This window comes from Pongo abelii, chromosome 20 (assembly GCF_028885655.2).
Source record: "Pongo abelii isolate AG06213 chromosome 20, NHGRI_mPonAbe1-v2.0_pri, whole genome shotgun sequence".
NCBI lineage: Eukaryota > Metazoa > Chordata > Mammalia > Primates > Hominidae > Pongo > Pongo abelii.
The window spans coordinates 62,696,115-62,721,388 of record NC_072005.2 but is presented as its reverse complement, the minus strand read 5'-3'; the positions used below and the strand labels follow the sequence as shown (position 1 = coordinate 62,721,388).

Below are 25,274 nucleotides of genomic sequence, written 5' to 3'. Positions count from 1 at the left end.
TAAAATTCAAATGGAACCAAAAAAAGAGCCCACATGGCCAAAGCAAGACTAAGCAAAAAGAACAAATCTGGAGGCATCACACTACCTGATTTCAAACTATAAGGCATAGTCACCAAAACAGTGTGGTACTGGTGCAAAAATAGGCACATAGACCAATGAAACAGAATAGAGAACCCAGAAATAAACCCAAATAATTACAGCCAACTGATCTTCAACAAAGCAAACAAAAACCTAAAGTGGAGAAAGGACACCCTTTTCGACAAAGGGTGCTGAGATAATTGGCTAGCCTCATGTCGGAGAATGAAACCGGATCCTCATCGCTCACCTTACACAAAAATCAGCTCAAGATGGATTAGAGACTTAAACCTGACCGGGTGCAGCGGCTTACACCGGTAATCCCAGCACTTTGGGAGGCTGAGGCGGGCAGATCAGGAGTTCGAGACCAGCCTGGCTAACACGGTGAAACCCCGTTTCTACTAAAAATACAAAAATTAGCTGGGCATGGTGGCGGGTGCCTGTAATCTCAGCTACTGGGGAGGCTGAGGCAGGAGAATCACTTGAACCTGGGGGGTGGAGGTTGCAGTGAGCTCAGATTGTGCCACTGCACTCCAGCCTGGGTGACAGAGCAAGACTGTCTCCAAAAAAAAAAAAAAAAAAAAAAAGACCTAAGACTTGATACTATAAAAATTCTAGAAAATAACATGGGAAAAACCCTTCAAGACATTGGCTTAGGCAAGGATTTCATGACCACGAACCCAAAAGTAAATGCAATAAAAACAAAGATAAATAGCTGGGACCTAATTGAACCAAAGAGCTTTTACACAGCACAAGAATAGTCAGCAGAGGCCGGGCGCGGTGGCTCACTCCTGTAATCCCAGCACTTTGGGAGGCCGAGGCGGGCGAATCACAAGGTCAGGAGATTGAGACCATCCTGGCTAACATGGTGAAACCCCGTCTCTACTAAAAACAATTAGCCGGGTGTGGTGGCAGACGCCTGTAGTCCCAGCTACCAGCTACTCGGGAGGCTGAGGCAGGAGAATGGCGTGAACCCGGGAGGCAGAGCTTGCAGTGAGTGGAGATCACGCCACTGCACTCCAGCCTCACGACAGAGTGAGACTGTCTCCAAAAAAAAAAAAAAAAAAAAAAAAAAAGAATAGTCAGCAGAGTAAACAGACAACCCGTAGAGTGGGAGAAAATCTTCACAATCTAGAGTCGAGTCTACAATGAACTCAAACAAATCCGTAAGAAAAAACAATCTCATCAAAAAGTGGGCTGAGGACATGAATAGACAATTCTCAAGATATACAAATGGCCAACAAACATAAAAAAGGCTCAACGTCACTAATAATCAGGGAAATGGAAATCAAAACCACAATGTGATACCCCATCACCCTTGTAAGAATGGCCATAATAAAAAAATAAAAAAAAAAAAACAGTAGATGCTGGGGTAGATATGGTGATCAGGGAACACATCTACACTGCTGGTGGGAAAGTAAACTAGTACAGCCACTATGGAACACAGTGTGGAGATTCCTTAAAGAACTAAAAGTAGAATTACCATTTGACCCAGCAATCCCACTACTGGGCATCCACCCAGAGAAATAGTCAATATTCGAAAAAGATACTTGTACCCATATATTTATAGCAGGACAACTGACAATTGCAAAATCGTGGAACCAACCCAAATGCCTATCAATCAATGAGTGGATAAAGAAATACACACACACACACACACATACATATATGATGGAATACTATGCAGCCATAAAAAGGAATGAATTAACAGCATTTGCAGTGACCTGGATGAGATTGGAGACTATTATTCTAGGTGAAGTAACTCAGGAATGGAAAACCAAACACCATATATTCTCACTGATATGTGGGAGCTAAGCCATGAGGACACAAAGGCATAAGAATGATACAATGGACTTTGGGGATTTGGGGGGAAGAATCGGAGGGAGGCGAGGGATAAAAGACTTCAAAACATGGTGCAGTGTACACTGCTTGAGTGATGGGTGCACCAAAATATCACAAATCACCACTAAAGAACTTACTCATGTAACCTGGCTGGGCATGGTGGCTCATGCCTGTAATCCCAGCACTTTGGGAGGCCGAGGCAGGCAGATCACCTGTGGTCAGGAGTTCAAGACAAGCCTAGACAACATGGCAAAACCCTGCCTCTACTAAAAATACAAAAAGTAGCCAGGTGTGGTGGCACACAGCTGTAATCTCATCTACTTGGGAGGCTGAAGCAGGAGAATCACTTGAACCCGGGAGCGGAGGTGGAGGTTGCAGTGAACTGAGATTGCTCCACGCCACTCCAACCTGGGTGACAGGGCCAGACTGTCTCAAAACACAAGCAAAGAACTTACTCATGTAACCACCTGTACCCCAATAACTTTTGGAAAAATAATGAGAACTGCATCTGTGTAGTGTCTGTATCACTAGCAACTAATAAATGCAGTAGTAATCGACACATTGATCCTCATTATTCATGGATTCTGTATTTGTGAATTTTCCTACTTGCTAGAATGTGTTGGTAACTCTCCAAATCAATACCGGGAGTGCTCAGTCCTTCCTGGACATGCATATGTGCAGAGCAGATAAGAACCTGAGTCTCCAGACACACATGTTGCTCCCAGTGGAGGCTGAACTGATTTCAGCTCTCCACTGTCAACAATGTCCTTTTTGAGGGTATTTAGTGCCGTGTTTGTTGGATTTTTGTGCTTTTTGTGGGCAATTTTGTTTTGTTTTGTGATGCAGTCTCACTCTGTTGCCCAGGCTGGAGTGCAATGGCACGATCTCAGCTCATGCTAGCTCACTGCTACCTCCGCCTCGCAGGTTCAACTGATTGTCCTGCCTCAGCCTCCTGAGTCGCTGGGATTACAGGTATGCACCACCACACCTGGCTAATTTTTTGTATTTTTAGTAGAGATGGGATTTCACCATGTTGGCCAGGCTGGTCTTGAACTCCTGAGCTCAAGTGATCCACCCGCTTCAGCCTCCCAAAATGCTGGTATTACAGGTGTGAGCCACTGTGCCCCGCTGCAATTTTGTTGTTTAAAATGACCTCCTGGCCGGGTACCGTGGCTCATGCCTGTAATCCCAGCACTTTGGGAGGCCGAGGCGGGCAGATCACGAGGTCAGGAGATCAAGACCCTCCTGGCTAACACGGTGAAACCCCGTCTCTACTAAAAATACAAAAAATTAGCCGGGCAAGGTGGCAGGTGCCTGTAGTCCCAGCTACTCGGGAGGCTGAGGCTGAGGCAGGAGAATGGCGTGAACCCGGGAGACGGAGGCTGCAGTGAGCCGAGATCGCGCCACTGCACTCCAGCCTGGGTGACAGCGAGACTCCGTCTCAAAAAAAAAAAAAAAAAAAAAAAAGACCTCCTAGCGTAGCCGCCAAAGTGCTCTCCGATGCCGGGGAGCGTGGGGAGGCTGTGAGGTCCATCATTTGTGTCAGATGGGCTTTGTCAGGCACGCGTCACAGTGCCGTTGGTCATGCGCTCAATGTTAACGAATCAACGATGTGTATCAAGTAAAAGTCATTGAACAGAAACATGAAATACATTTTCATCAATTGATGACAATGTGACTAGAGGTTCACAGGAAGCTAACCCTGTACCTCTCCCAGGGGCAATGGCTCTGTGCTGGCTGGTTCAGTGCTCAAGGGTGACTTTGTAGAACATGATGACCTCCAACTATGAGAACTGACTGTCCTTGAACAAATGACTTCCCACTGTAAGATAACACAAAGGCAGACCCAGAATTTTCCAAGAAAGGATGAAAGCTAGGAGACATGGACAGAATTCAGCATATACCAGGTTCCTTCATGTGACGATGTCCACATCCCCTCCCCACTGCTTTCTGCTTTGAGAGCTACACCACGCTATGTTAGAAAGCTAGGAAGTCCTTGTAAGGGAGCAAGCCAGACTCACATCAGCCTCTGCAGACTACAGTGGGGAAGCCTCATGGATCGACACAGCAGATTCACACCTTCGTTCCCCAGGCCGTTGTTGGATAGGCACAGGTGTGTCAAGCTCCGGTTGCTGACGAGGGCTGAGGCCAGACTCTGGCAACCCGTGGCTGTGATGCCACAGTCCTGCAGTCTGCAAGAAGAGAGCCCCAGAGAGGACATGATGAGGTGTCTTCTTAAAGTTCCATCTCTCCCTCCTTTACAAGGAGGAGAAAGACATATCACCCCCATAGTTGGCATGTCCTTGCAGACATATGGTGAAGTCACATCCTCTCTGCCTTTAACTTGCAAACTCAACTCCAGTGCATCAGCCCCAAAAGAATACTCTAAGTATTGTGGGTGATTAGATCTGCCAGTCACAATGGGGAATGGCTGGGCAACATTGGTCTGCTCACTGCTCGGCCATTTCCAGTCCCCACATGGCTATGATGTAAGGCTTTGCCGAAAATGAGTAATTTTTCCAATTTATTTTCTTATTTATTTTTATTTATTTGAGATGGAGTCTCGCTCTGTTGCCTAGGCTGGAGTGCAATGGCATGATCTCAGCTCACTGCAACCTCTGCCTCTCAGGTTCAAATGATTCTCCGGCCTCAGTCTCCTGAGTAGCTGGGATCATAGGCGTGCACCACCATGTTTGGCTAATTTTTGTATTTCTAGTAGAGACGGGCTTCACCATGTTGGTCAGGCTGGTCTCGAAGCTGGTCTCCAACTCCTGACCTCAGGGGATCCGCCTGCCTCTGCCTCCCAAAGTGTTGGGTTTACAGGCGTGAGCCACTATACTGGGCCAATTTTTCCAATTTAAAAGTATACTTAGGCCAGGCACCGTGGCTTATGTTTGCAATCTCATTTTGAGAGGCTGAGGCGGGAGGAGTGCTTGAGCCCAGGAGTTCGAGACCAGCCTGGGCAACATAGCAGGACTCTGTCTCTAAAAAGAAAAAATTAGCTGGGCATGGTGGTACATGCATGTAGTCACAGCTACTTGGGAAGCTGAGGCAGGAGGATCCCTGGAGCCTGGGAGGTAGAGGCTGCAGTGAGCTGTGATTATGCCACTATACTCCAGAACAGTGAGCAAGACCACCCCCCAAAACAGTACATTTAACACATCATGACCCTTAGGCATAAACTAGATACTCTGTCTGCTTTTGAGATGGAGTTTCGCTCTTGTTGCCCAGGCTGGAGTGCAATGGTGTGACCTTGGCTCACCACAACCTCTGCCTCCCAGGTTCAAGTGAGTCTCCTGCCTCAGCCTCCCGAGTAGCTAGGATTACAGGCACCTGCCACCATGCCCAGCTAATTTTTTTGTATTTTTAGTAAAGATGGGGTTTCACCACATTGGCCAGGCTGGTCTTGAACTGCTGACCTCAGGTGATCCGCCCGCCTCAGCCTCCCAAAGTGCTGGGATTACAGGTGTGAGCCACCACACCTGGCCGTTTAAGCAGCTTTTTATGTAGCACTGAAGTGATTCCAGACACAGTCGCTACATAAGTGATAGGTGTTTTGCTGTAACAAGAACTTGGAGTGAATGCCCCTTCCCCTTGAGAATATGACACCCAAGACAGAGAGCTCAGGGTGTGATGGGGCCACAGCCCGTCACCTTCTGAGCCTGGATGTCTCACTGCTGATACCAGCACTGCCATCCAGGTAAGATTAAAGGTCACCTAGAGCTGCAGTGTCCAGAATGGGAGCTACTAGCCCCACATGGCTACTGAGCTCTTGACATGGGTCTAGTGTGATGAGGAAACTGACTTTCCCATTTAATTTAGATTTGGCTGGCCACATGTGGATTAGTGGTTGCCACGCTGGGTGGCTCAGCTGAATCGGCCCCACTCTTGACTCCTGGCATCACCATCCGAGCACCGTCCAAATGTGGACAAGTGACACAGCCTTTCCGAAGCTGTCTCATCTGTCAATATGGTTATCAACAGCACCTGCTCCATAGACCTGTTTTGAGAACTCAGCGAGGAAGGGTTGGAGGGATTTTAGCGCTGTGCTTGGCACAGCTCAGTAAGCATTGAATAGTGGTTGCTATAACTGCTGCTGCTGCTTCGCCTCCCTCCCTAGATCAGTTATCAGTAAGCAAGTGGGCCGGGCATGGTGGGCTCACACCTGTAGTCCCAGAACTTTGGGAGGCCAAGGCGGGAGGATCGCTTGGGCCCAAGAGGTCGAGGCTGCAGTAAGCTAAGATCTTACCACTGCACTCAGCTTGGGCAACAGCAAAACTCTGACATGGAAAAGGAAAGAAGTGATATCCCTTTAGGTGTTAGGGGGTGCAGAAATGCTGCCCCCTGCGTTTCCACTCGGAGGCACTTCTGCTAGACCACCACAGGCCTGGGTTCATCCCTGCTCTGGGCTCCCACGTCTCCACAGGAGGTGGTGGGATTGGGATTTTGGGTGACCCTCCCCCTTTTTGAGCCTCTCTGTGCCCAGCAGCCCAGAATGCATGAGCTCTGGCCTGGACTTTACCAGGCAGAGGGGAGCCTGACCCCCACCCGCGTTCGTTGAGGGACTGAGTGGGTATACCTCTCCAGTCGTGGGGCCAAGCATCCACTAACCCACAGTGTAAGCTGCACACATAAGCCTCTCACCCAAGAGAGCTTTATCAAGAGGGAAGGTCATTATGCAATTTCCACCTGGCTGATTCCCGCGTCCACCTTTTATCTCCATTTAGAGTTTGGGAGCAAGAACAGATGTTTTTCAGGTCAGACTTACACCCCACATTGGGCAAGTCTTGGGAGGTCCCAACTTCCTTCCTCACCCCTGGTTTGTGCATCTGCTCATTCCTCTCCCACCATGACCTGGAGAATCGAAGTTACGATAATCCCAGTGGAAAGGAAGTGGCACTCACATCAGCTTCTGCAGTGTGCACTGGGAGACCCTCAAGGCATCACTGAGAGGCGTCACTCCCTGGTCTGTCACCTTGTTTCCTGCCAGGCTCAGAGATTTCAGGCTGGGGGAGTTCGTAAGGATTTGGGAGATCTTCAGGTAACAGGCGTGGGGCAATCCACAGCAATCCAGCCTGCAGAGACAGGCAACATGAACCAATCCCAGCTCTCATCCAAAGCAGCCCATTTCCCCTCTACTCAGCACACGTCAGCAGCGCCGGCCATTTTCCTGGTCCTCGGACTCTGTCTGCTCCTGCCTCCAGGTCTGAGAAGTTGCTGTTCCTTCCATTGCAACCTCCCCTCCTCCCTCCCTCAGGTTTTCATGGGGTTCACGTCCTCATTCATATCTCTTGAAGGTCGCCTTTCAGGTAAGCCAGACCTTAAACGGTGCCTACCCCACTTCCCTCCATTATCTCAACATTCATAGCAACCCACCCCAGCCAATTTTTTTTTTTTTTTTTTGAGACAGGGTCTTGCTTTTGTCACCTAGGCTGGAGTGCAGTGGCGTGATCTTGGCTTACTGCAACCTCCGTCTCCTGGATTCAAGCAAATCTCCTGCCTCAGGCTCCTGAGTAGCTGGGATTACAGGTGCCCGCCACCATACCTGGCTAATTTGTGTATTTTTAGTAGAGACGGGGTTTCATCTTGTTGGCCAGGCTGGTCTCGAACTCCTGACCTTGTGATCCACCCGCCTTGGCCTCCCAAAGCACTGGGATTACAGGCGTGAGCCACCGCGCCTGACCTCCAGCCAACGTTCCACATACTTATGTTAGTGCTTGTTTCCTGCCTGTCTTCCTTCCTAGAATGTCATCTCCATGAAGGTGGAGGCCTGGTTGCTTCGTTCTCTATGGTCCCCTCGGCAGCTGCGACGGTGCCTGGTACACAAAGGGCACTTGAGCATTTGCCGAAGGGCACGAGCTTCCAGGATGACCGGCGGTATTTACAAAAGACTAATGTACACAGCTACCCCACGAGCCAGCACATCCACCCCCAAGTCTAACACATCACTTAATTCCCTATTAACTGAGTAGCTTAGCATCTCTGCAACTCAGTTTATGCCCTGGAAATGAGGACAGCATTTCCAACCTCAGTGGTGGTTGTGAGGATTAGATGTTAGAATAGCCACAAAACACTTAGGCCAGGGCCTGGCTAGGGCAGAGATGAAGGAAGCAGATTTATTTTATTATTTTTTGAGACAATCTCACTCTGTCACCCAGGCTAGAGTGCAGTGGCGCAATCTCGGCTCACTGTAACCTCTGCTTCCCGGGTTCAAGTGATGCTCCTGCCTCAGTCTCCCAAGTAGCTGGGATTATAGGTGCATGTCACCACGCCTGGCTAATTTTTGTATTTTTAGTAGAGACGGGGTTTCGCCATGTTGGCCAGGCTGGTCTCGAACTCCTGACCTCAGGTGAGCCACCCGCCTTGGCCTCCCAGAGTTCTGAGATGATAGGCATGAGCCACCGTGCCTGGTCTGTGTTGAATTTTAGACAACTTTTAGAGCTCTCCAAGCCTATACATGCTCCTGCCGTGTGTGTGCACACATCATTCTTTTTGTCTTGCTTTGCTTTCCCTGTGCTGGCCTGTGAGCATCATGAGAGCAGAAATCTTGTTTCATTCATCAGCACATCTCTGGAACATGTCGTAGTGCTAACACGCAGAATCAAGCATCTGTCGTTATTGAATAAAACAATCTCGTTTCATTTATCAGCACATCCCAGGAACATGTCATAGTACTACACACAGAATCAAGCATCTGTCGTTATTGAATAAAGGAATCTCGGCCAGGCGCAGTGGCTCATGCCTGTAATCCCAGCACTTTGGGAGGCCCAGGCGGGCGGATCACGAGGTCAGGAGATCGAGACCATCTGGCTAACATGGTGAAACTCCGTCTCTACTTAAAAAAATACAAAAAAATTAGCCGGACGTGGTGACGGGCACCTGTAGTGCTAGCTACTTGGGAGGCTGAGGCAGGAGAATGGCGTGAACCCAGGAGGTGGGGCTTGCAATGAGCCAAGATTGCACCACTGCACTCCAGCCTGGGCAACAGAGCAAGACTGTCTCTAAAAAAAAAAAAAAAAAAAAAAAAAAAAGAAAGAAAAAAGAATCTCAATTCATTCATGAGCATGTCCCAGGAACATGTCGTAGTACTACATGCAAAATCAAGCATCTGTCGCTATTGAATAAAAGAATCTCGTTTCATTCATCAGCGCATCCCTGGAACATGTCATACTATACGTAGAATCTAGCATCTGTCGTTATTGAATACAAGAAAGTTCCAACTCCTCAATGTGATAGTGAATGGAAACCTTTCACAATGTGGCCCAATCCATCTTCCAAAGTCAAAGTCTCCCATTTAGAGACTTAGCTGATCATCCCATCCCTCTATCCAGTAAGTACTTTGGGGAATATGGGTCAGGTGCTGGGAATAGAGCAGTTCTAGGTTCTGGGAATACAGGAGTGAAGAGAAGAGAGCAATACTCCTGCCCCTGTGAGTTATGAGAACGTAAATTCATTAGTTGAGTTATGAGAAGGTAAATTCGTTAGACTTCCAGGAAACTGGACCTAAGTGACTTCATGCTTTTTCCTTCCTTGGCCCCAAATAACCTCCATCCATCTTTTCCGACAATGTGCATCTTATTTATTCTTTGAATCTAAGCTCCAGCTCTCTGCACTTGTGGTGCAGAGAGTGAGCAAAAGAGTGAGCATGCAGCTTCCTCCATCTGTTCCCAGATAAACCCCACACGATGTCAGGCACAGAATTTTCATCCTGAGACAACATCTGTGCTTTGGCTAATTTCCCTGGGTTACATCTTCTTAAAGTGCAGTTCCCTGGCTGCCAGGCAAACACACACATGGTGCAAAACAAATTCTTCTTCTTTCTTATTATTCCTTCGATGTTAGTTGATGTGCCAGCCAACAGAGCTCAAAAGCAGGGCTTGTACTTGTCTGTCTCAGAATACTTTATTTGGGAGGACACAGCAGGTGGATCACTTGAGGTCAGGAGTTCGAGGCCAGCCTGGCCAACATGGTGAAACCCCCATCTCTACTAAAAATATAAGAATTAGCCAGGTATGGTGGTGGGTGCCTGTAATCCCAGCTACTTGGGAGGCTGAGGCAGGAGAAGTGGAGGTTGCAGTGAGCTGAGATCGTGCCACTGAACTCCAACCTGAGCAACTGAGCTAGACTCAGTCAAAAAACCAAGGAGGTGGAGGTTGCAGTGAGCCGAGATCATGCCACTGCACTCCAACCTGAGCTACTGAGCTAGACTCAGTCCAAAAAAAAGAAAAAAGAAAAAAGAAAAAAGAAAAGAAAACTATATAAACATTAAATAGTTGTATCTCTAGACCAAGCTAATCTAATGAAAAAACCATCTTCCCAGGACTTACAAACCACAGTAAGAGCTGCAAACTGGGACCAACCAACCAACCAACCAGTCCCTGGATAGGTAAATGGTTAAACTGTGGTACTCCACAGCATTGAATGGCTGTCACCAATAGAAAGGAAGAAAGTGTGTAACACATGACTGCTTGGGTGGATCTCAAGCGCTGATGGAGCAAAGCCAGTCTCAGGTGACGATGTACCACACTGATTTCACTTTAAGAGCATTGTCAAAATGACAAGGTTATACAGAGATGGAAAACACGTGGCTGATGAGGATTAGGAACAGTGCAGTTAGGGAGGGGTGTGTGACTCCAGAACATCTTGGTTACTGTGATTGTTACACAAATCTAGATGTAATAAACTGCTATAGAATAATGTACACACACTGTACCAGGATGTTTCCCAGTTTTGATATTATGCGATAGTATGTAAGATTAACCACTGGGAGAAACTACCAGAAGGGCATTTTTCTTTGAGACAGAGTTTTGCTCTTGTTGCCCAGGCTGGAGCGCGGTGGCACGGTCTCAGCTCGCTGCAACCTCCGCCTCCTGAGTTCAAGGGATTCTCCTGACTCAGCCTCCCGAGTAGCTGGGATTACAGGTGCCTGCCATGCCCGGCTAATTTTTGTATTTTTGGTAGAGATGAAGTTTCACCATGTTGGCCAGGCTGGTCTTGAACTCCTGACCTCAAGTGATCTGCCTGCCTCGGCCTCCCAAAGTGCTGGGATTACAGGCATGAGCCACCACGCCTGGCCCAGAAGGGCACATTCAACCTCTATACAATTAAAATCTCGCTGGGTATGGTGGCTCACGCCTGTAATCCCAGTGCTCTGGGAGGCCAAGGGGGGAGGACCGCCTGAGCCCAGGAGTTCAAGACCAGACTGAGCAACCAAACGAGACCTTGCCTCTGCATAAACAATTTTTAATGAAACTGAGTTTTTTTTAATCGTGATAAAGTATTTATAACCGAATGCACTATTTTAACTATTTAGGTGTGCAATTCACTGGCACTCAACTCCTGCAACCGTCACCACCATCCATCACCAAAACTTTTCCATCTTTGCAGCTCTTTAATTTTTGCCACTTTATGTAATCATTTCAAACACAAGTAAAAATGAAGAAACTCAAGGCAAAAGCTCTACCAGAGACATACCTCAAAGACTCCAACAAACATTTTGGGTGTTTTAAGGCTTCACACGCCATCCTTACATCCTCTTCCTTCAGGTGGGTGCCTCCCAAGTTGAGGGATCTTAGGTTACGGTTGGCAATGAGGGTTCTCCAGAGGTGCTGCACACCAGGGGTAATCTGTGCACTTCTAAACCTGCAATGGGGAAGGGGAGACACATTCGACACTGGTGATGTTTAGTTGTATCCCCATTTTTCCTTCCCTTCCTTCTCTCATTCTAACTTGCAAATTTCTAATTAATTGTATTTCCTTTTAAAGCAACGAATACCTGAGTGCCTGTGATGGGCCAGCTACTGGGAATAGCGTGTGAAACAGTATTAACACTCCCTGCCTTGGGGAGCTTAATCCATCCAAACCCGTCCAAACCTGGTGTCAAGGAGCCTGCTTCAGTAACATCATCATAAAGTTTTTTTTTTTTTTTTTTTTAAGATGGAGTCTCGCTCTGTCACCCAGGCTGGAATGTAGTGGCACGATCTTGGCTCACGCAACCTCTGCCTCCCTGGTTCAAGCAATTCCCCTGCCTCAGCCTCCCAAGTAGCTGGGATTACAGGCACGCGCCACCATGCCTTAATAAATTTTTTTGTATTTTTAGTAAAGATGGGGTTTCGCCATGGTGACCAGGCTGGTCTTGAACTCCTGACCTCAGGTGATCCACCCGCCTCGGCCTCCCAAAGTGCTGGGATTACAGGCGTGAGCCACCGCGCCCGGCTGATCACAAGGTCTTTAGTGACTCCCCACTCTGTGCTTTTGGGAACTTGGTTCCTACACCTTTGGTGGCGCTTATGCCCTCAGGCTGCACTTGAGAGGTTTCAGATGGGTCTTCTCTCAGGAGGTAGGGGAGAGCTGGGATAGCGTCACGGGAAGGGATTCTCCCGTAGGGGGCGGGCAGCCTTACATCAGGGTCTGTATCTTGCAGGTGTGATGCCTCAGCTTGGCACACAGGGTCTTCATGGCACGCTCTGTCAGGATGCTGCTGCCCAGGTCCAGCTGCCGCAGGTGTGGGTGGGTGCCAAGCACGGAGCAGAAATCTTCCCACTGCTCCTCAATGAGGGTCTTACCCCGCATCCTATGTCAGGGGGGATAGAAATGTGGGCTCGTGGGAAGGAGTTTAACGTGAGCAGTCGTGGCAACACGTCGGAGGAGAGGGACCGAGCTATTGAGGTGCATCCCACATCGGGGGGATAGAAACATGGGCTCGTGGGATGGAGTTTAACGTGAGCAGTCATGACAACATGTCAGAGGAGAGAGACAGAGCTTGAGGCGCATCCTACATCAGGGGATAGAAACACAGGCTCCTGGGGGATGGAGTTTAACATGAGCAGTCGTGGCAACACATGGAGAAGAGGGACCGAGCTATCGAGGTGAGACCGGGGTGGCTTTAGAGGCTCTGAGGCAACTTAGCGGCGCCATCACGCTTTGCATGACTAGCCCTGCGTCCACCCTGCCTCCTGGATATATCGATACCCGAGGAGGTATGCAGGCATGACTAGGAACTGCCAGCTCCTCAATCAGATCTTTTTTTTTTGAGATGGAGTCTCGCTCCGTCGCCCAGGCTGGAGTGCAGTGGCGCGACCTCAGCTCACTGCAACTTCTGCCTCCTGGGTTCAAGCGATTCTCCTGCCTCAGCCTCCCGAGTAGCTGGGACTACAGGCACATGCCACCACGCACAGCTAATTTTTGCATTTTTAATAGAGATGGGGTTTCACCATGTTGGCCAGGACGGTCTCGAACTCCTGATCTCATGATCTCATGATCTGCCCCTGCCTTGGCCTCCCAAATTGCTGGGATTACAGGTGTGAGCCACCACTGCGCCCAGCCCTGCATCAGATCTTTGCTTCAATTCCAGCCCCACTTGAACGTAAAACTGTGCAACAGCTATGGAAAACAGTACAGAGGTTCCTAAAAAATATTAGAATAGAGCTACCATAGGACCTAACAATCCTACCTCTGGGCATATATCCAGAAGAACTGAGATCAGGATGTGGAAGAGGTGTTTGGTCTCCCACACTCACTGTGGCATTATTCATAATAGTTCAGACATGGAAAACTTACATGTCCATCCATGGACGAACAGATAAAGAACATGTGATACACACATTAATGGAATATTACTCATCCTTAAAGGCGGACATTCTACCGTTTTTGACGGCGTGGATGAACCTGGAGGATATTATGTTAGGTGAGCTATACCAGTCACAGAAGGACAAATCAAATACTGCATGATTCAACTTTTTTTTTTTTTTTCTTTTTTTTTTGGAGACAGAGTCTCTGTCACCGAGGCTGGAGTGCAGTGGTGTGATTTTGGCTCACTGCAACCTCCACCTCTTAAGTTCAAGTGATTTTCCTGCCTCAGCCTCCCAAGTAGCTGAGATTACAGGTGCCCACCACCATACCTGGCTAATTTTTGTATTTTTTAGTTGGTCAGGCTGCTCTCGAAACTCCTGACCTTGTGATCCTCCCGCCTCGGCCTCCCAAAGTGCTGGGATGACAGGCATGAGCTACCACCACACTCGGCTCATGATTCTACTTTGAAATATCTAAAATAGCAGAAAGTAGAGTGGAGGCTGCCGGGGGCCTGGGGAGCAAGGGAGATGGAGTTATTGTTTCATGAGCGTGAAGTATCAGTGATGTGAGATGAAAAAGTTCTAGAGATCTGCTGTACAATGTCCTGCCTGTAGTTAATATCGTATCATACACCTAAAAATTGGAGCAATTAGTCTCCCGTCCACTGGCAATCATCTCCCGTCTGAGTTTATACATTCCCGCATGTCTGAGTGTATACCTTCCCACGTTTGTGAACAGGGAGCTAACCTCATGGGTTTGCCCTGAAGAATAAAAGAAAAATAGAGGCCGAGCGCGGTGGCTCACACCTGTCATCCCAGCACTTTGGGAGGCCAAAGTGGGAGGATCACAAGGTCAGGAGTTCGAGACCAGCCTGGCCAATATGGTGAAACCCCATCTCTACTAAAAATACAAAAGTTAGCCAGGTGTGGTAGTGGGCAACTGTAGTCCAGCTACCAGGAAGGCCGAAGCAGAAGAATCGCTTGAACCCAGGAGGTGGAGGTTGCAGTGAGCTGAGATCACACCACTGCACTCCAGCCTGGGTGACCGAGCGAGACTCCATCTCCCCCCCCCCCCAAAAAAAAAGGAAGAAGAAAGTGAATGGAAAGTATAGCACAGGGTAGCTGTGAACACAAGTAGCTGTGACTTTTTATTATATGTAAATTTCCCATCTCAGTGCTTAGCCTGTGGCTGTGCACATTTTCAGCCAATCTACAGGAAAATTGCCCAGGCTGTGACTCCCCTTGGCTGTGGAAAGAACAAGGTAATGGGCAAGCTGTTCGTTCTTTCTGCACTGATGTGAGCTCACCTCCTAAAAAGCAAGAATTTGTACTCAATTGTTTTCCGACCAAGGGTAGCTGCCATGTTATCAAGGCCTTAGCACACAGCAGATGCTGTGCCAGACCTCTTCCATGTGAGAATTTTTTTTTTTTTTTTTTTTGAGACGGAGTCTCTCTGTCACCCAGGCTGGAGCGCAGTGGTGGCATCTTGGCTCACTGCAACCTCCGCCCGTAGGGTTCCAGCAATTCTCCTGCCTCAGCCTCCCGAGTAGCTGGGATTACAGGCATCCACCACCACACCCCACTAATTTTTGTATTTTTAGCAGAGATGGGGTTTCGCTTTGTTGGCTAGGCTGATCTCGAACTCCTGACCTAATGTGAGCCACCTGCCTCAGCCTCCCAAAGTGCTAGGATTATAGGCGTGAGCCACCGTGCCCAGCCCCATGTGATAATTTGATGCTTTTTTTTTTATTTTTTGAGATGGAGTCTCACTCTGATGCCCAGGCTGGAGTGCAGTGGCGTGATCTTGGCTCACTGCAACCTCCGCCTCCTGGGTTCAGGCAATTCTCCTGCCTCAGCGTGCTGAGTAGCTGGGACTACAGGCATGTGCCACCATGCCTGGCTAATTTTTGTATTTTTAGTAGAGACAGGGTTTCACTATGTTGGCCAGACTGGTCTCGAACTCCTGACCTCGTGATCCACCCACCTCAGCCTCCCAAAGTGCTGGGATTACAAGCATGAGCCACTGCACCCAGCCTGTCCACAGACAGGGTCTTACTTTGTTGCCCAGGCTGGTCTCAAAAACCTGGCCTCGAGCAATCCTCGTCCACCCAGCCTGTCCACATTCGTCACTGCTGTGTTCTGGGTCATAGGAGGATGACATTGAGACAGTCCAGCAAAGTGTGTTTTCTAGACCTGCACTATTCAGTAAGCATCAGCTACATGTGACTATTTAAATACAAATGAGGCCGGGCACAGCAGCTTATGCCTATAATCCCAGCACTTTGGGAGGCCAAGGCAGGTGGCTCACCTGAGGTCAGGAGTTCGAGATCAGCCTGGCCAACATGGTAAAACCCTGTCTCTACTAAAAATACAAAAATTAGCCAGGTATGGTGGCACATGCCTATAATCCCAGCTACTTGGGAGGCTGAGTCAGGAGAATCGCTTGAACCCGGAAGGCAGAGGTTGCAGTGAGCAAAGATCATGCTGCTGTACTCCAGCCTTGGTGACACAGTGAGACTCTGTCTCAAAAAAAGAAAAAAATACAAATGAGTTGAAATGGAGTGAGATGAGTTTCACCTCCACAGTCTCACTCACCACGTTTCAGATGCTCAACAGGCTTATGAGGCTGGTGGCTGTCCTACTGGACAAGGCACATGGAATATTTCCATCACAGAACTATTGGACAGCACGGCCCTGGACCCCATACCAAATAAGCAGTCCACAAACCTGAGCAGTCACATTGATGGGTGGGGCTTGCTGATGCCTGTAATCCCAGCACTTTGGGAGGCTGAGGTGGGTGGATCACCTGAGGTCAGGAGTTCGAGACCAGCATGGCCAATGTGGTGAAATCCCGCCTCTACTAAAATTACAAAAACTAGCTGGACATGGTGGTGCATGCCTGTAGTCCCAGCTCCTCGGCAGCCTGAGACAGGAGAATCGCTTGAGCCTGGGAGGTGGAGTTTGCAGTGAGCTGAGATCGTGCCACTGCACTCCAGCCTGGCGACAGAGTGAGACTCTGACTCAAAATAATAAAATAAACCACCTATTCCTGGGTTTCAACCCCGGAGCTTTTCCTTTAGAGTCTTGGGCGGGGTCCTGTATTTTGAAAGACCTTTCCCAGGTGTGGACAATGAGCCAGATTCGGGTCCTGGCATTTTAGCCAGCTGGACATCATCTGGGCCATTCATCCTGAAAGAATTCTCTGGGACCTTGAAGTTCCTGGAAGTCATGTCAAGTCCCAGCAGTAGGGACACAGAGCTCAGCACATGGCATAGGATAAAACTGCCTGGGGTACTCACCATAGAGGAACCACAGGACATGCCTCAGCTGACTCATCTCTTGGGAAGATCCCTTTGACATCCACCCGAATTTTCCGCAAATACGGACAGTTCTGGAGGCAGAAGGAAGATGCTATCAAGTCCAGATTCTGGTTAATCGGAAGCCACACTTCTTGGAAGCTGTTTAATGCCAAGCGAACAAACTCTTTGTCTTGAGTCTCGAAAAGACAGTGGAAGGCGTCCAGGGTGTCTCCTGGGGTGGTGGTGTTAGGCTGCTGACCCAACAGAGAGACCCAGTGCAGAAGCTTCTGCTTCACCCCCAGGGGAATGGGACAGCCCAGCAGGACCTCCAGTGGCCTCCTTACGTCTTCACTCACGAGGCCAAACAAGAAACGCTTCATCCAAAGTGAGTGGATATGGAAGCCTGCCTGTTTAAACTCCATGGACCTCTTTGTTTTCTCAACGTACAGAGGGCAGAGAGCTGGCTCAATTTCCAACCCCTCTAACACATAGTACAAGGCAGCACAGAAGTCCTGGAGACTGAGGTGGAAGAAGGTGTAGTACTCCTCACAGTGGCTGTCTGGGACAAGGATGTTCATGTGAAACAGGGCACGGAGCTCAGACTCCCCGAGTCCTTGAACCATGAGGTCATCACCATCAAACACAGACTTCCTATTCCACACTCCCTCCACAGCCATACGGCAGAAGCGCTTCAGGACAACTCTTTCCTCCCGATTGAGACAGCGCCGGACCACGCCTCGAGGGGTGAGCTGATTAAACACAAAAGCGGCGTACAAGCCTGTGAGCGTTTGGTTGAAGGGGGCGACACTCTCCCCCACCACGTCCTGCAGCTGCAGAGCCACGCAGATCAGAGAGCCCACAGCGGGGACCTGGCACTGGTCGAACAGCTTACGGTTGTTCATTATCACACGCAACCCTTGTGTCTTCTGATGTTCACCGATCCCGCGCTCAAGGAGCAAGTGGATTCTTTGTTCTGCGGAGATTCCTCTAACTAACAGGTAACGGGGAGACACGACCTCCGACTTGAGCTTCTCTATGCCCACGTCTCTGACGGTGATGATCAGGAAGGACTCAGGGAGCAGGACTTTCCTCAGCAGACTGCTTATGAGGATGAACGGGGGCTGCTTCTCAGCCCAGTCTTTGCAGAGCTTTGTGTCATTGTTGAGGACAGAGCCCAGGTCATCGAAACCATCAATGATGAATAACAGCCTTTCTGGTCGGGACATGATCTCTGTCACTGGAGCCTGGGAGTCTGGCCACTCCCTGGAGATGAACTCTGTGACACTGCTCTCCTTCTTCTGTTGCATCTCTCTAACGGGGAGGAAGAAGACGTAGGAGAACATTCCCTGGTAGAGCCCACCTTGCGCCCAGCACAGCACGATCCTTCTGGCCAGAGCAGTTTTCCCAATTCCTGACTTTCCGTGCAGAACCACCGTGCGAGGCCGGAAGCCCCACTGGTCTGAATTAAAAGCACCAGCCAACATTTGCATTTCCGGCAAGTCTGCAGCAGTTTTTTCAAAACTACGACGTACAACCTCCTTCTCAGTGAATTTGGTCATCACGTGACTCTTGTAGTCCCATTTGTCACCTCCAGGGCCTGAAGTCAGAGACGGTAGAATGAAAATCAGGAAACAGACCAGGCGCGGTGGCTCGCGCCTGTCATCCCTGCGTTTTTGGAGGTCGAGATAGGCATATCACCTCAGGTCAGGAGTTTGAGACCAGCCTGGTCAACATGGCAAACCCCATCTCTAATAAGAAATACAAAAATTAGTGAGGCATGGTAGTGGGCACCTGTAGACCCAGCTACTCAGGAGGCTGAGGCAGGAGAATCTGGTTGAACCCGGGAGATGGAGGTTGCAGTGAGCTGAGATCATACTGCTGCACTCCAGCCTGGTGACAGAGTGAGACTCCATCTCAAAATAAAAATAAAAATAAATCAGGAAACAAAATTTGAAGCCAGTCTGATTTTTTTTTTTTTTTTTTTGAGACGGAATCTTGCTCTGTCACCCAGGCTGGAGTGCAGTGGCGCCATCTCAGCTCACTGCAAGCTCCGCCTCCCGGGTTCATGCCATTCTCCTGCCTCAGCCTCCCGAGTAGCTGGGACTACATGCGCCTGCCACCATGCCCAGCTAATTTTGTGTATTTTTAGAGAAACAGGGTTTCACCGTGTTAGCAAGGATGGTCTCAATCTCCTGACCTCGTGATCTGCCCACCTCGGCCTCCGAAAGTAGGCATGAACCACTGCGCCCAGCTGAAGCCAATCTGAATTTTAGTAAAAATATACCTCACAGAAACCCTGGACCCAGCGTCAGCGGGGCCTGAGGCAGCCTTCAGACGTGGGTCCTCTTTCTTCCTAGCCAGGTGCTGAGAACATGCTCACTCTTCATTCCCTATTTTAAAGGCCTCAAAAGCTTCTTAATAACCCACAAAATAGCTCTGCTTCCCCCGTTCAACCCGATGTCCCTTTTTGCACTGGGGACCTGATGGGTTATGTTGTATTTGCTGATGGTCTCCCCCCATAGACTAAACATGGACTTTCTTACTCACTCTTGGACCTTCAGTATTTATGACAGTGCCTGACACTCTGTAGGAACTCAAGTATTTGTTAAATGATGTATGCCAACATATGTAGCCTTGGGGAGGGGAAGGGGGAGGGGAACTTGAGGGAGCCATGGATGCATGTACCATGGCCCCAAGTTCTACGCCTGTATGACAGGTGTGCCCCTCCTGTTCCATCCCTTGGTTTCCCCCACACAACAGGGGAATCCTGCTGTACATAAAGAGGGGAGCGGCCGGACATGGTGGCTCACCCCTGTAATCCCAGCACTTTCGGAGGCCGAGGCAGGTGGATCACAAGGTCAGGAGATTGAGACCATCCTGGCTAACACGCTGAAACCCCTTCTGTACTAAAAATACACACAAAAAATTAGCCAGATATGTTGGCGGGTGCCTGTAATCCCAGCTACCTGGGAGGCTGAAGCAGGAGAATGGCATGAACCCAGGAGGTGGAGCTTGCAGTGAGCCGAGATCGCGCCACTGCACTCCAGCCTGGGCGACAGAGTGAGACGCCATCTCAAAAAAAAAAAAAAAAAAAAAAAAAAGAGAGGGGAGCACGCTCCTTGAGGTCAGACAGATCCTGCCTGGAACCCAAGCTCTATGGTACAGCAGTGATCCCCAATCTTTTTGGCACCAGGGACCAGTTTTGTGGAAGAAAATTTTTCCACAGACTGGGGTAGAAGGGGCTGGTTTTGAGATGATTCAAGTACATTACGTTTATTGTTCCTTTATTATGATTACATTGTAATATATAATGAAATAATCATACAACTCACCATAATGTAGGATCAGTGGGAGCCTGAGCTTCCTTTCCTATAACTAGAGGCCCCATCTGGGGGTGATGGGAGACAGTGACAGATCATCAGGCATTAGATTCTCATAAGGAGCACACAACCCAGATCCCTCGAATGTGCAGATCACAATAGGGCTCATGCTCCTGTAAGAACCAAATGCCACATCTGATATGACAGGAGGCAGAGCTCAGGTGGTAACATGAGTCATGGGGAGCAGCTGTAAATACAGATGAAGCTTTGCTCCCTCCTGCTATACTGCCCGGTTCCTAAGAGGCCACCCTACCAGTCCATGGCCTGGGGGTTGGGGACCCCTGCTGTAGAGCATCTGTGTGATTTGATACAAGCTGCTCTTCAGTTTCCCCATCTGATAAAGATTTTTTTTTTTTTTTTGAGACACAGTTGCACTCTGTTGCCCAGGCTGGAGTGCGGTGGCATGATCTTGGCTCACTGCAGCCTCTACCTCCCAGGTTCAAGCAATTCTCCAGCCTCAGCCTCTCAAGTAGCTGGGATTACAGGTGTCTGCCACCATGCTCAGCTAATTTTATATGTGTGTGTGTGTGTGTGTGTATATATACATATATACATATATACCATGTGTACATATATACATATATACCATGTGTACATATATACATATATACCATATATACATATATACATACATGTATACGTATATACATATACATATATACATATATACATACATGTATACGTATATACGTATACATATATACATATATGTATACGTATGTATACGTATATACGTATACATATATACGTGTGTATATGTGTGTGTGTATATATATATATTTTTTTTTTTTTTAGCAGAGATGAGGTTTCACCATGTTGGCCAGGCTGGTGTCAAACTCCTGACCTCAAGTGATCCGCCCACTTCGGCCTCCCAAAGTGGTGGGATTATAGGCGTGACCCACTGTGCCCGGCCCACCTGATAAAGATTTAAGAATATGCATTCAACATTAGCACAGGGCCTGAAAATGTGAAAAAATGAAACTTATCACAAACTATAATTATTTTATACCACCTGACATTTATCACAAACTTCAATTCTTTTATGCATTTAGTTTTTGTCAGTCCCTAGCTTATAATGTAAGCTCCATGAGAAAAATACCTTGTCTTTTTGCCTCAATACTTCCAGCCTTTTCAGCCTCTGATATCGGATAGGTACTCAATGAACATGAAAAAGATTCATATCCTGGGACCTTAAGTTTAATGGTACTACCATTTACTTTAAAAAGGCAGCAAGAGTCTCTCTGTACAAATGTGTAATACAATTACCAACTGTATGCAAAGTCTCCACATAAAAATTCTAGAACTTATACTTCATTGTAGCTGTATCCTCTGAATCTGTCCAAGATGGGTTCCAGGATATTCCCAAATGATACCAAAATCTCCAGATACTCAAGTCCCTGATATAAAATGGTATAACTGCATATAACCTACGCACATCCTCCCATGTAGTTTAAGGCATCTCTAGGCTGCTTATAACATCTAACACGATGTCTACACATTGCTTCATTTGTGTGGATTCTTCCCATGTAGGTTAAGTCATCTCTAGGCTACTTATAATACCTAACAGGATGTCTACACATTGCTTCATTTGTGTGGACTCCACACACTGCTCAGCATATGGCAAGCTCGGGTTTTGCTTTTTGGAACTTTGTGGAGTTTTCCGAATATTTTTGATCGATGGTTAGGTGAATCCATGGACACAGAACCCATGGAAAGGGAGGGCCATCTGACATCCACATCAGGGGAAGCCATTAACAGACCCGTGTTAAAACCACGGGAAGCAGACCTTAAGATTGGAACCTCTATTTGCTGAGCTCAGACCGACCTGTTGTCCTCAGAGGACTGGCTGTGGCACTGGAATGTAGGTTTTTACAGAGGGAGGGAAACCCCAGGAAGACAGTCTGCGTTCAAACTCAGGATCCTTCAGTTCTTCCTCAAACACCTCTTTTTCTATGGATTTAATTATCATGTCTGTACTTCAGGGTTCCAATCCTCTCCTTCTTGAGGGCTTCTTTCTTAAAATTCCAGACTCATGTGTCTAACTCGCCCCCCCCTTAAGGGGTCACAGGACCTCAAATTCAAAGCATCAAAACTCATCTTTTGTCTCACTGGGTGCAGTGGCTCACGCCTGTAATCCCAGCACTTTAGGAGGCTAAGGCAGGCAGATCACCTGAGGTCGAGAGTTCGAGACCAGCCTGACCAACATGGAGAAACCCCATCTCTACTAAGAATACAAAATTAGCCGGGTGTGGTGGCACATGCCTATAATCCCAGCTACTCAGGAGGCTGAGGCAGGAGCATCACTTGAACCTGGGAGGCGGAGGCTGCAGTGAGCCGAGATTGCACCATTGCACTCCAGCCTGGACAACAAGAGCTAAACTCAGTCTCAAAACAAACAAAAAACAAAAAAACCTCATCTTTTACTTCTAACCAAAAATATTCTCTCATAGGTTTTTTCTAAGTGATAACAAGAAAAAAAGGTTGTGTTTGTGATCCTACTTTGGAGCAGATGCTGAGCTCATTGTTTTTCTTGTTTTACATAAATTTAATTGTAGCTTCCCATCAATCCTGTAGATGGTAATTTGTTCATTTATATAACAGGGATACTGGCTGGGCATAGTGGCTCATCCCTGTAATCCTAGTGCATTGGGATGCTGAGAAGGGCAGATCACTTGAGGCCAGGAGTTCAAGACCAGCCTGGGCAACATAGCGAGACCCCTGCCCCCCCTTTCTATAACAAATATGAAAATTAGCCAGATGTTGTAGCATATGCCTAATTTCCAGCTACTTAGGAGGCTGAGGCAGTAGGATTGCTTCAGCCCAGGAGTTAGGGGCTGCAGTGAGCTGTGATTGTGCCACTGTACTTCAGCCTGGGCGACACAGCAAGACCCTGTTTGAAAAAGGGGGTGGACAGTGTGAGTATCTCCCCTTACTAGGTTAGCGTGAAGGTGTCTTGACAATCAAAATGTGGAGAACAGTGCCTAGACCAGAGTAACTATTCTAAAAATGTCACCAATATTTGTTTATATTATTCATCCCAATTTAAAGTTGACAACACTGGCAACCATTAGTTTTTCGAATATTGGTTGAGTGAATGATTACATAGCTCACACAGGATCGACATTACATTGCACAGGTGGGATAACAGCCCAGCTTGAAGCTGTCTCAGAGCTCAAAATGTTAGTCATTGACTCCTGGCATCACCACCCACCAGATCGTTCCAGAAGAAAGGTGAGAGCAATTCCCAGAGCCCGTTTTTCAGAACTCTGCCAATCACCAATTCTAGTTAGCTTTCTACCTTGAATATCTCATGCTAGTCAAGTCACTTCTTTCCATCACTGCCTTCTAGGACACAAGTGTTCATAGAGCACTGTTAACAGCCCCAAAGGGAGAAAAAAGCCAAATTCCCACAAACTGAACAACAGGTGAAGAAAATGGGGTCTTTCCATACAATGGAATATTATTCGGCAACAAAAATGGAGTGCTGATACACACTGCAACACGGGCTTTGGAACATTATGCCAAGTGAAAAACGCCAGTCATGGAAAACTACTTATCATATGATTCCATCTACATGACCGATCTGGAATCGTAGAGTTTACAGATACAAAGTAGATTAGTGGTTGTCCACAGTTTTGAGGGAGAGGAAATTGGTGACTGCAAATGGGTATGGGGTTTCTTTTTGGGAGAAAAAAATGTTTTGGAATTACTGATGACAGTTGGATAACTGAATATATTAAAAATCATTGTATCATGTACTCCAGAAGGCTCAACTTTATGGTATATAAAATCCTAATTATATCTCAACGAAAAAGCCTCAATCAACAGTCTCTCAGGGAAGCCTGCTCTTACATCTTTGGCTGTTTAATCATCATCCTGCAAAGTTATAGCACTTTAGACCAATCTTCATTCCATATGGTTTAGCTAATGTGTATGTCTGGACAATAAATGCCATGAAGGTGGCTGGGCATAGTGGCAAATGCCTGTAATCCCAGCACTTTGGGAAGCTGAGGTGGGCAGAACACAAGGTCAGGAGTGCGAGACCAACCTGGTCAATATGGTGAAACTCCATCTCTACTAAAAATACAAAAATTAGCTGGTCGTGATGGCGTGCTTGTAATCCCAGCTACTCGGGAGGCTGAAGCAGAAGAATTGCTTGAACCCAGGAGGCAGAGGTTTCAGTGAGCTGAGATTGTGCCACTGCACTCCAGCCTGGTCAACAGAGCGAGACTCCTTCTCAAAAAAAAAAAAAAAAAAAAAAAAAAAGCCACAAAGGCAAGACATGTTTTTCTTACCACTGTAATTCCAGCACAATTCTTCAATGGCAGGTATTCATGTACATATTAGTTGATGGAAGGAATTACGAAAATAATTACTGCCACTTAAGTTAGAAGAAAGCACTTGACTACCCTTGGTCATATGTTTAGCATCCATCAAACAAAGTTGTGATTGATTCGAGTCCCCTAGAATTATGCGTTCTTTAGAATTTTGTCTTCATAGTATCTGACTGTGGATAATCACGGTAAATGTGCATAGCTCTATCCATGGTACTGATCAAGAGCTTGAAGGGAAGGGGTTGACACCAAAGACAAATTAGAATGAAGAAAGGCAATCTAAACTACTTACACTTCTTCCAGCCAGCTTTCTTCCAAGAGGGCAACCAAGGAATAAATCTATTTTCCTCACCTTGTTCTTCTGTTTCTGCTGCTGTGGCACCTTCTTGTTCCATAGCTTGTGAAATTTCTGCAAAAGAAGAATGAATTCCAACATACTTGTGTTTATTACTCAAGTCAGAGATGTCAGACACCCCCCAAGATAAACTTAGTCATGCCATATTTAATTTTCTGGCCAGTTTAAAACATAGCAACCACTGGCTCAGCTAGAAGATAGAGTGTGCTAGTACAGTGAGCACTAATTCAATGCTTGAGGGTGAGGGTCCCAGGCTCATTTCTCCTTGGAGAGCCTTGCACAAGTTATTAAAATAAGGGGTAGGTAGGGTGTGGTGGCTCACGCCTGTAATCCCAGCACTTTGGGAGGCCGAGGTGGGCAGACCACAAGATCAGGAGTTCGAGACTGGCCTGGCCAATATGGTGAAACCCCATCTTTGT

The 25,274-nt window shown here is 47.6% G+C and overlaps 1 protein-coding gene across 1 annotated transcript in view; it reads right to left on the bottom strand.

Moving 5' to 3' along the window:
• The window catches only part of NLRP5 (NLR family pyrin domain containing 5), a 62,326-nt gene that overhangs the window by 16,681 nt on the left and 20,371 nt on the right, over nt 1-25,274 (bottom strand). The window contains 6 exon segments of the mRNA XM_024237603.3: nt 3,939-4,109; nt 6,822-6,992; nt 11,392-11,559; nt 12,320-12,490; nt 16,787-18,383; nt 24,853-24,909. Coding sequence (XP_024093371.3) covers nt 3,939-4,109; nt 6,822-6,992; nt 11,392-11,559; nt 12,320-12,490; nt 16,787-18,383; nt 24,853-24,909 — 2,335 coding nt within the window.